The sequence below is a fragment of the Lichenostomus cassidix genome, chromosome 4A, assembly GCF_008360975.1.
Source record: "Lichenostomus cassidix isolate B80296 chromosome 4A, HeHo_3.0, whole genome shotgun sequence".
Classification (NCBI taxonomy): Eukaryota; Metazoa; Chordata; class Aves; order Passeriformes; family Meliphagidae; genus Lichenostomus; species Lichenostomus cassidix.
Genome location: NC_139485.1, coordinates 16,885,798 through 16,898,023, shown reverse-complemented (window position 1 = coordinate 16,898,023; position 12,226 = coordinate 16,885,798). Strand labels below are relative to the sequence as shown.

General features: G+C 39.2%; 1 protein-coding gene and 1 long non-coding RNA gene across 4 annotated transcripts in view; both read right to left on the bottom strand.

Annotated features, from left to right (window-relative positions):
• Window positions 1–677: 677 nt before the first annotated feature.
• On the bottom strand, window positions 678–4,700 carry LOC146437588 (uncharacterized). Its single transcript, XR_014852344.1, has 2 exons — window positions 4,532–4,700; window positions 678–3,070 (listed from the first exon to the last, which is right to left on the bottom strand). It is a non-coding gene; the product is annotated as an uncharacterized LOC146437588 (long non-coding RNA).
• A 1,273-nt stretch (window positions 4,701–5,973) lies between these two features.
• Window positions 5,974–12,226, bottom strand: part of PCDH11X (protocadherin 11 X-linked) — a 401,505-nt gene continuing 395,252 nt past the window's right edge. For 2 of the 3 annotated variants that reach the window (XM_085060708.1, XM_085060709.1), the window contains one exon: window positions 5,974–10,601. In XM_085060708.1, coding sequence (XP_084916834.1) covers window positions 10,210–10,601 — 392 coding nt within the window. In that variant the 3' untranslated portion in view covers window positions 5,974–10,209. The remainder of the gene's footprint in view (window positions 10,602–12,226) is intronic. The other variant, XM_085060714.1, reaches the window with a different exon arrangement.

Sequence of the window (12,226 nt, the reverse complement as noted above, 5' to 3'; positions counted from 1 at the left end):
CTCAGCCTGTTTAAATTAGTGCTCATAAACTGAGCAAAAATGGGCACATTCCTGTGCAGAATAATCTGTGAGCCCTTTAGTTATTCCAGCTGCCACAGACTCCACTTAAGAAAATGCAAAATCAAGTTATAAAGTCTGTGTGAAATACAATATGAATATGGAACTCTATCAAGTGCCTGCACTTCAAGGTAAGAATTGTAATGTAGCTGCATAAAAGAATAATTTTCCTACTCTGGAGATGAACTTTCTGCACTGAAATCACAAGTAGAAATTCTTTGAATTTATATCTGTTCTTATAATATTTTCATGTCACACTTGGTTTGTGAAGGTAACTATGAGCAGCTCAAGATTTGGGAAAAAATTCTTCAAAAGGTGAATAACTCCCAGTAAGAAAATTTTTGAGCAGTTAAAGAGGTTTATGATACAAAGACTAAAGTTGAGGGGAAATGATTTAGAGATATAAAAAAAAATACACAGTGCACATTGACTATACAGTGCCCAGCTGAGCTGAGAACCAGGTAAATGTAACTGACATTATTATTCCTTCACACCAACACCCACACTTTCATTGCCTGTGCACATTGCCCATCTTAAACTTACATCTCAGCCATTTATCCCTGAAGAACTGACTTGGAGAAAATTATCACAGATGCTTTTCAGTCAGACAAAAATCCTCATTTCATCTGCCACAAACTCCCTACCACTGCTAGTACTACAGCTGCTGTTACATTAATTAACTTTTCGCCAACTACAGCCATAAATGACCTTACAGAATTGGTGTTTCTGGCAACCTCATGAGTTGAGAGCTTTTCTGGGAAGAGAAAGTTGCCAAATCTGGCAAGAAGTGCTAATTTTAGTGGCACATGCTGCAGCATGTGAGACAGATATGCTGGCTTTTGGCAGCTCATTCCTGACCATGTGGAGAACACGCAGTGTTGACACAGTCCAGCAAGTTATGAATTAACAATTAGTAAAAAATTGTTAAAATGAATGGTTCAGACTTTGTCCAAGTAAACTTGGGAAACTCCAGTGGGAAGGAGTTTGAGATGTGCAGAGAAGTAGCTGCTAAATATTGAAATAATTTACTGGAAAACTAGATTTTAGTACTTTCCCTGTCAAAAATGACACTGTCAGGGCTGTGTTCCTGCACAATGTGGGTGATAGCATTCCAAGAGATTGCCAGTAAAGGAGACTTGGTGGCACCACCTGGGTCAGTCCAACATGACCTCACTGAAGGCTGTCTCTGCAGGTCACCTCTCTCCAGGGGACACATCATGCTGTGGGAAAGCAATTCCATTGGGATAACACTTTTCCTGCTTTCTTGCAGCCACAGGTTGCTCCAATTTAAGCAGTCAGCAAACAAATAAACTCATAAAAATACATCATCCCACTTCAGAAGAACTTTCTTTTTTTCATGGAGAGAAACAAGACCATTTACCAATTTCTCTGCATTATGACAATACTTGCAAACTTAATTTTCCCCTCTTGATGTTTCCCCTGCACCAAGAGAAAGATCATTTAATGGTTTTGTTTGGTTCCTCCGTGGTACAGGTGCACATGCCTGAGCACAGCTGGCTTTCCAAAAGCCTTGCACAGAGCAGAGAGCGATGTGCCAGCACAGCACTGAGCAAGGGGCTGAAGAAAGGGAAGTGGAAACCCAGCAACTGCACTCAGCTTCTTAAATAGATTCTGCTTCACACCACGGGAGCACACTTCTCTGCTCGGCTGGCTCTGGGGCTAGTTAAGCAAAACTTGTCACAGAAAACAAAAAATATTTGCCAATTTGGCTTTAGCACAAACCCTACTCTTTGTTCCTTCGCACACATCAAATGTCAGCCTCTCCCAGCCTGTGACAGGAAGCTGGCAGGAGCACAGAACACCACCAGGTGCATCCTGGCAGCCAAACCATCCTGAGAGGGAAGGTCATGCTGGCTGGGGAGAGGGGCTGGGCTTCTCATGTTTGAGATTCACTCATCACACCTCTTTTCAGACTTAGAATAGAAATCTTTATGTAAATACTGTGTTTGGAGTCGTTTGATTTTAGCCATCTGAAAGGCAGACATGTAATCTAAAATGTCCAGCTTCCCTCTATCCTCAGCTGGAAAATTGCAGATGCTGAAAGTTTGAAAGTGAAGGAATCACTCCTGCAGCTTCCTTCTCCCCCATCCCCAGCTTGGAGATGCTTTAGACAATGAATTTTAACAAAAAGCTCCCTAAAATGTTGGGTGACATAGCTGTCTGTGGCTATTGTGTCTAATTAGAAGTACACAGAAAGAGATTTTTTTCTCCCAATACGTAATAGGCAAATGTGTATATATTTATGTGTTTGTTTGTATTCAGCCTACTGGGGAGATTTGCTTTCATTGTAATTAGATTCAGGTTCTCACATCAGATGTTCTAAAAAGAGTAAACATTAAGATTCCAGAATTTGCATTACATCTCTTACATCCAATGAATCATTTATATGCAAATTTACTCAAATTTTACAGCATAAATCTTCAATATTGGTGTTTTTGTAGTCCTTTCTTTGAATTTTAGTAGCATATTTTGAAGGAATTTCAGACAAGCACTGCCAAAACTGTAATAGGCTTCAATAACTGCCTTTTGTAGACTGAAGTGACAGCTTTGAGGTTGGAAAATTCTATCTTTTCTTTAATATTCAGTAGTTCTACACTGACAGGAAACACATTTTTGACTCAATAGGCTGAAATCTGATAAAAAGCATTTAAAAATCCGAGTAGATTGATTGTGTGCAATCATTGCAGGAGAGTGAATCCGGCAAACAAAAAAACTCCATCTTACCATGCCTCGGTGTGAAAACGTTTCTTTACACAGATGGAGCTGTGCAGCACATTCTTTGCAGCACATCAGCTGCAAATATGACCCTTTAGATTATTTCCTCCTGCATTTAAAATGCTTGTTTAGAATTTCAGAGACTTGTCTCCTTCGCCAATTTCCCCAGCATCATTTTTGTGAGGCAGTCAGCTCAGCCAGTCTAATCTTTTCAGATGTCAGCGCCTTGCGCTACATTTCCTTCCTTCCCAGGCAGGCACGGTGCTAAATGTCTCTGCTGCAATTAAAACAAACAAACATCAACTTGGATCTGCCAAGGCAGGAAGCTCTGACTCGGTGCACGCCTCCAGAAGGTGATGAATATTTTTAGATTATGTACAGTAATTAGTGTGATACCCAACGGTGACATTTGTCTCTCATACAGAGATGAACTTTGAAAACAATGATAATTAAATTTGGAGCGCCTACGTTTGTATGTGGCTTGATTATATGTCTTTCTCTTGTCACTGAATTTTAGTTTTTAAACCATTCTGCTCCTTTCTGGTCTCCCCAGTTAGAATCACATGAAAGCATTTGCTTTTGCACAGCAACAGCTAAAGTCCCTTTATATTTTCTAGAAATGAGCCTGTAAGTTTTCCTGGGGAAAGAGCCTTTTCAAATAGGCCTCAAAGTATTCCAAGGATGTCTCCTTTGTCATTACAGATCTTGATTATATTGATTTTAACAGATATTTCCATGCAAACTAAAAAATTTTACATGTCTATAAAATGCTAATGAATAAAATTACCATTGCACTGCAGGTCTGCAGACAGCCCGGTGTATCTCAGTGTTTCTCTTAGCGGGGAAAGTTGCTCATTTCTCCTGCTTGCCTGGGTCTTTAGTTTTTTTTCCAAAAGCATTCACCTTTCCCTCTACCTACTCACCCCTCTTATAATCACTTTATTTTTCAGACTGACTTGAGCTTCCCTCTGTACGCAGAAGGTTGATCTACACAGCAGAGAAGAAAAACGTCACATTCTTTATAGAACAGCTGACATTTGGGACATTTAGACAACCTTTTGGGCACAGTTTTTTTACCATTTCTGGTAACTAAAAAACAACTCAAGCCAAGCACAGGTTAATAGCAATTTCTCCAAGTTTAATCTCATTATGTTAATCAACTTTTTTACTACATGCCTAACAGCTGCAGTGGCAATGAATAACTGAATTTCAGTGCCTTAGAAAATGTCCTTTTTTCTTAGCACATCCTACTCATCTGCTCTAGAACACATCACAGCTGGTGGCTTCCAGCTATGGGTTAAAATCTAGTACAGAGCTTCCAGGCACCTCATTCATCTTTCTCCTAGATGGATTTACTCAGTAACTTTCTTTTTTATAAGCACAGACTTCTTAATCCTAGTGGAGAAAAAGAGTGAGAAGAGGTAGCATCAATTCCAGAGTGAAAAGCAGAATGCATGCACCTACAGATTTTAGTTTCTGCTTTGAATTAATTATGAAGACCTAACTTTCACATCATGAACACATCTACTGTTAGAGCTTTAGCTTTAAGCATTAAATTAGCACCAACAAAAGATATCTAGATAATTAAAATAATAAAAATAAACATAGAAATACATGATTAGTCTCACTGTAGTTACCAGACAGGCTATATTTTCATACTGGAATGTGAATGCATGGCCCAGGACACAAAGAATACATCCTGGAGAAATACTTATGTACAGGTAGAGTCCACATGTACCTTCTTAAAATGTGACTTTCATGACCGTTCAAGGGAGGAGAGCTGTCTTCTGTTTGCTGCAGGAAGCAACTTGTTGCTCACCTCCTCTTCTGCTGGACTCCTGGCACTTCTGAGGAGGAGCAGCCTCACTGCTGCTCCAACCACAGCTCATCCTGAGGCCACACCTGGAAACACCTGAGGAAAAGGCAGGAATGCTAAAAGATCACATGGGCAGCACATCCCCAAAGGTGTAACTGCTGGTAAACAGCTGCTCTTTGTTAAACAAATCCATGTGCATGGATTCTAGCAAGCCTTTACCTCACCCAGCTTACCTAGCAGGGCTTGGAGCTCATCCCACAGGCAAGAGAAGTTTTTGGGACACTGCACCAGCAAGGGCTGCAGTGCTTTGGTGAAAATACTGCACTTTGCAGGGCTGCCAGCAAATCCCTGGGATGCAGGGATTCCCAGGTGTTCCCTGTGTCTGCAGGGAGGACAGCAAAACCATGAGTCCCTGGGAGCTCAACTCCTGCCATTCCCCTGCAGCTCTGCACAGTGACACTGATGACACAATTCTGCTCTTCTTCAGGTACTACACATTGATCTCTGGGAAATCCCACAGTTTCCTTGCCTCCCAAGGTGGCCCTGCAAAAAATCCATCCAAACCAGGGAAATCCTTCAACTCCCCAAGTTTTCATCCATTTTCTTAATTTGGAGGCTGAATATATTATCTAGCATAGCAACTGATGTGTCAGCAGTTATTGGCAGTAAGGGAATATACTTGTGCAGAGTTTTGATGCCAAAATAAATAATATTTTCCTGCTTGAAAGTGTCCTGCAGACAAGAAAGCTACACTTGCAAAGCCATAACTGCATCAAAGAAGATATTACTGCCTTAGTGTCAGGCCAACTAGAGTTGCTCTTTAAATATGGACTAAAATAAGACAGAAAAATGCATAAAATGTTGTTTCATTAGTTCCTCGTTTGATGGTTATTTCTTTATATCACATTCATGGTGAGAGGATAATCCCTTTAGCTCAACAACAACTCATTAACCATGTTCTCTCAATTAGAATTAGCTTATTTTCTAACAAAGCAAATACCATAAACACTCCTGCCTCCAGCTCATAATGATTTTCTATAAGTAAATGTATCAGAGGCATAGTGCAAGGAGGCAGCTTGGTACAAGGAGAAATGACACAGAAATGGCAGATATTTCTGATCATATAAAGCTCAATTACTGTACATATCGTGTGTAAATATTTTTACTGCTTACCAAAAGCCTGCTACTCAGTTGCATGAAGCAACTGCAAATAAAGTTAAATTTTCTTGTCTTTCTGACAGTTTGGGGCTTCACAGTAAAAGGAAATTTGGAAAGCTGAAAACGGGTGAAAAGCATAGCTGGGGCAATACTTTTAAACAACTTATGTTTCAGAAACACAAAGAAAACAGTGCAAAGGAGAAAACTGCTTTCGTGGATCTAGTTTATTAATAAGCATTGTAATTAACAAGACAACATGCTGTACAGAAACCTGAAATAGAACTACCGCAAATTTACTGGACTGTAAATGCTGCTGGACTGTAGCATATGATGTCCAGCTGCATTCTCTGTAGAGTGTGGTTAGGGCTGCTTCAATACACAGACATACACTGCTCACTCTCAGATCCTGTAGTATGCCATAGAGCAGGGAGATTTCCCAGAAATACAAACTCAAATATTTACAAGAAATCGTCAATCTCTTCCTTCACTAGGGATAACATAAGTTATACACAATTTTCCTATGTATACCAAATAAAATCTTTGCCTTCAACTTTACTTTGTGTCTGCACAAACCAATTCCTTCCCGTTTATTTACCCAGCTAAATACGGGTAGTAAACTGCAGTGTGATCATTTAATTGCTCATCATTGATTAAGGGTCGGTATTAAACCTGCGAAAGGAAAACATGAGAAATCAAATAAAGCCAAGCGTGAATTTTCCGACTTTAAACCCTCAGACTTGGTCAGCTTGACTCGAACAATCTTGAGCTAATCAAGCATTACCCATGGAGGTATTTAGGTCTCTGCCTGTGGCTCGACCATGCTGGAAGGGGTGGAACAGTGGAATTGGGGCTGATGGAGTCCCACAGTGGATTTCAGCTCGCTCAGGATACAGCAGAGGTTTTCTCTCCCAAAACCCCAGGAGATGCAGCCATGGATGCAGAGGGATTGCTCTCCCCAGCCCTGGCTGGGCTCAGCACCAAGAGCTGATGTGCTAACATCCCGAAGCCCTCAGGTCCTATTAGCACGGGCTCATTGCCATGCTAATTAGCTAAATGACCTGCATCCGGCCAGCTCCCGCCCGGGAGAGCAGGTGCTCTGCAGGCTCTGGCTGGCCAGGCAGACATGACTAATTATTCTTTGGAATTAAGTTACACTTCAGAATGCAGCACAGCTCGGGAAAACAAAGAAACAGCGTCTCTTAACTTCAAACACTTTGACTCGGTTCTTTCTTTAAACCGATTTTTGTTTGTTTGTTTGTTTTTTATTTAGCATTGACTGCTTTACAACGTGGAAATAATCCTTTTTGCCAGCACTACCCATAACTTTGATGCAACAGGAGTGCAACAAGCATGTCTTGAGTTTGGAGGGGGAAATAATCTAGACTAGACTGTGTGACACATCACTTTGAAGGCAAAGGTTTTCCTTTATTGTTACACCGTATGAAACAAATCTAATCATGTAACTAGCATTTTACTGTATATTGTATATAGAATTGTTTTCTCCACAAATTCACACAAGTAAGATAAAATAAGTTAAATGACTAAAAAAAGAAAATTACACAAAAATATACAGTCTATGTACTAGATAAATTATTTATATATATGGCAAGATGTGCAACGAGTCTCTAGTAACATTGTTCCTCTGGATACTGACAAGCTACTCAGAAAAATGTTGCCTCAAACATGTATTTTTATATATTAGGGACATAATATATAAAAATGAGGGAACAGTTTATCTCTTGATACAATGTGTATTTACAATTAATTGGTCTGTGTCTTGTTGAGTGAATTTTAGAATATCAAACACACTTTCATGGATATAACATTTAATGCATATAATCAGATTCATCTTTACAATGCTTTTTGAAGTAATTATTTTATTGTTGTTTGGTTTGGATGTTTTGTTGGGTTTTTGTTTGCAAGGGGAGAGGGATGGTTGTTTCTCTACATTAGGGAAAAAAACTAAAGTAACCCCTAAACACTTAAGTGAAGTTTGTTGGGGTTTTTTCCCCATACCAAAGAAAAAACCCACAAATTCTGGGTCCTTCATCCTAAAATTGCAGAAATTAATTCTTTGCCAGGAAATTTCTGTTACAGTTTTCATCCCCAAAAGAACTGTTGTAGGCAAAAAAAATGGAGAGTTTTCCAATGGAGCTGCCAATTCCATAAATATTTGGTACAGCAGAGCTCTGCAATGAGAACTAAAGACCTCTGCTTACAACAGGAAGCATTACTGTCAGCATTATTCTCAATTTGCACAATTACTATGTTTGGTAAATCTGTGTAAACTACAGATAAGCTTTTTTTTCTGCATATCCCTGAAAAGAACTGCTGAATTTTCTCCTCGTGATAACTCCAAAGCAAACAACAAAGGGCTTTGTATACATTAGGTACGAATTAATTTGTCAATTTTTTAATTGTCCCGGAATTGGAAATGAGATGTGTCAGCTATTGTGTGTCAGTACCCAAAGGATTATGATTTTTTTCCAGGATTTACATGCAACTGGAAGCCAGTGTGCCACATCTTTTCTAAACGTTATTGAAAACTACTTAAAAAAAAAAAAAAAAAGAAAGCAAAAGAAGTACATCATTAGATAATCTGATGTCCATTAATTAAACCCTATCAGTAGGTTAAAAGTGAAGCTTTTTTTTTTTATTTTTTATTTTGCACATAAAATCTAAATGTGGTTTGAATAGATTTACAGTGGGGACAGCAATATATAAAGCTACTTATACCTGCTGGGCACATAAGAGAAGCTCTTTTAGCATTCATTGGAAACCCTCAACAACTGGAACTTCTGTAAATTTTACAAGCAGCTAATATTACAGCATTTTTACACACATTTTTTTTATAAATTACAGATTTAAGTTACATTATGAAGCCTATATAGAGTTCTATCCATAGGAAATATTCACACACTGTTTTTCCCCTCCATACAACTTCGATTGTCTCACTTCATGTAGCAACAAAACAAAAAAAGTTATGCATTTTCTTAAAGGAAAAATTTCTTGGTATGTACATACTGCAAATGATGAAATGGCTAAAGACCAACAAAGTACTAGAAGGAAATACTAGAAGGAAAATATGTTTTTTCATCTAAGAAAGGAATCTCCTTTTCATCCACTGTGGAATTTACCAAGAGAATATATTCTCCAGTACAAAGAACACCGAAAAAAATCCTTCTTCTTTAAAGAGAATCACCTTGAGACTTTCTCAAATAATATGATTAGGGTGTGTTTATATTTATCCAACTTTCATTACCTAGCTCCTTCTCTCCTTGCTGAGCACTATCAGTCACTCTCTAACAACTAATCCACAATGACAAGTACTTCTTAATCTAATAGGTTTGTGATGAAATAACTAATATTATAGTTAAACTTTTACTGAATACTTACAATAGGTGAATATAGCTGTAAAAAAAGCCGTACACATCACTACAATATTCTTTTAAACACCGGTAGCTTGCAGCCACGACATCACATCAGCCAAAAAAACTACCCCACTTCCTACTGTTTTCAGCAGTGCCCATGGAATTTTCAACTAACAGGAACAGTAGCCAAAGCAAGCTCTGCAAGACGAAAAGAAATAAAGGAGAAAAAGAGAGAAATAGACTTATGGCTTGAAAAATATAGTAAGTATAATATTGTTCCTTGAATTATTATAGAAAGGAAAATCTTGGAAATTAAAAAAATAAAGTTGGTTATTGTTTTTTTCCAGTTTTGATCTTGCATATTGTCTCACTGTCATGTTGTTTATTTCACACAGAAAAGCCTAGTTGAGAGCTTTCTATTTCATCTGTTGCATTCTTTTGGAGAATAAATACCTGTACATTGAGCCAATAAAAATGAAAATAAAAGTCAGTTGTTGCGTCCATTTTCCTTCTTGATTTATATAAGGTCGGAAGATATACCATCCTTCTTAAGAATTAGATTTCAGGATCTCATTAATTCTATTATGTCAAGTAATCAAATGAGAAATTGCTCACTTGATCTCTAATGCTAAGCAAATGGAAGATGAAATCTATGAATATGCTACAAATTATAACAACAAAGAAAAATTTCAGTAAGCTATTTTTAGACTGCAATATTCCCCAAACTGTACTAAGAAATTGCCTTCAAAGGGAGAAAGAACTGCTGGCAGATATTTGCACTACATGGCCCATGTAAGAAAATGAACAGGATTTCGTTTTCCTTTTGATTGTTTCTGGGTTGTGGGTTCTCTTCCCCATTTTCTGGCTTTTACCAAGAGCTACGGTAAACACCTTTTAACCAAGGTTTTAACCAGGTACCAAGGATTCGGATTTCCTGCTGCAGATTCAGGATTCTATATACACAAATATTCACAAGCCCAACAGGTTTGTTGCGCCCGAAGAGCAGCGCTAGGCCGTGACGATACACAGTCCCGCTTAAAGCCTGAAAGGAGGGATTTGTCACACCGTAATTTACAGCTGGTGCTCGTGGACAAACGTGGCGCTGCTCCCGGAGCCCGGCGCCTGGCGGGCTGTGGCGAAGTTGGCCAGAGGGATGACCTTGAGGGCGTCGTCGCCGGCGCAATGTCTCTCGCAGGTGTTGTAGAACTGAGGCCGCGGCCCTCCCTGGCCCTTGTCACTGTCGTCCTTGGGAAGGGCCCTGCCCAGCGTGTGGCGTCCCTCGGGCCGGGCGCCGCGGCCCCAGCCGGGCTGGAAGCCGAAGGAGGGCAGGGAGGCGTTGGGCTGCTGGTACTGCGCCAGCGCCGGCGGCATCCAGCACGTGTCGGAGTGGCCCAGGATCAGACACTCCTGCGTGCAGTTCTCTGAGGCTTCCGCCAGAGCCTTCTGCAGGTTCACTTCGATGGCTGAGGGTGGAAAAGACAAGATATCATCAGAGGTGTGAGGAAAGATGCACAGAGGGAATCAAGCAAAGCAATCCCCACCCTATGATGGCCACAGTTGGGGGGAAAAGATCTCCAGGTTTGGAGATTCAGTGAAGGTTTGGATTTGAGGCCCACAGTGCTGTCACAGTTCATGTTTAATGAACAGCTGATACCATCACTGAGCTCTATAACAAGCCTTTATACACTCAATTTCCTAGAATCATACAACTGCTCGGGCTGGAAAACAAACCCAGTGAGTTAAACCCTTAACCCAGCACCATCCTGGTCACCACCAGGTATGGTGTGACCCATATCCCCAAGTGCCACAGCCAGACACCTTCTGAACTCTTCCAGGGATGGTGACACCACCAGTGCCCTGAGCAGCCTGTCCCAATGCTTGATGAACCCTTCAGAGAAGAAATCTTTTCCCAATGTCCACTCTAAATCTCCTCTGGCACAACTTGGCCATGCCCTGCGGACCAGTCATTTACCTAAAATAATATTTTCACTTTTTGAAATTGCCATTTCTGTAACAAAGCTAAAAACTTCATAATAATTTAATACCATTTCTCTAGATATTTGCATGGAATTACTTGAAAAAAAACCCTCAAAATTATAATTTTTAAATTTTTTTTTCCTAAAACTGAATTTTTTTATTGTTTGGCTTTGCTTAAGGCAAAAAAACCCTAATTTCATCACTAGCCAAAGATGGTACATTGGCTTCACAAATGCACTCAAGAACTATAGGAATGAAAAAGCGTAACAGCTACTTTAAAGAGAATTGATTTCTCCATGCATTCAGGACTGGAAACCTTGAAAAATCAAAGGGCAATAGCAAAAGAAGATGTAACCTCTATAGTTTGCTGGTAATCGAACCAGATTTCTTCAGAAGATGCAAGGTTTGTGCCCTTGAAAAAGGATTATAGAAATTTTAATTTGTTCAAAGGCAAAGCAAACAACTAAATCTGAAAGAAGTTAATTTGTAATAAACAAATATTCTTGATCTGCTTCATTTAAATTGTGGCTTTACCAAGTTAGATAAATTAAGAACTGATGGAATCAAATTTCTACAAATGATTCCTTGAAATAGTTTTAATATTACAGGTATTAATTTTATATTCTCTTGCTGTGTACATGGTTAAATACAACAGACGTGCAGAAGAATATCTTATTGGATATTTCATTGTGTTTTCATCACAAAACTTTCCAATGAAAGATATATACGTGTTTTTAATATCTGTCTTAATGAAAATAGCGTTTAAAATTGGATTCTGGCTCATAAGCATGGGAGAAGGAATGCTACTAAAATTACTGATAGCACTGAGAGTGCCGAGTAGGAGCCTCCCACCCTCTGAGCTTTACGTTTAAACAGATGCTGCATTTCTGTTTTAACAAATACTTTGCATGTTGAAATCTGTGTAAAGCTGCAGAGCACAAGCACTTATTTCCATGTTACGTCTCAATACAAAGTAATTAAGTTTTTCCTTCAGGCATTGAAATACATAATGTTGTCGTCCAAAACACAGGATACATTTTTTTTTTAAATCCACCATGTTTAAGAAGACAACTGGTTGCTTGTTATATCATGGATGTTCTATTCTTGATTA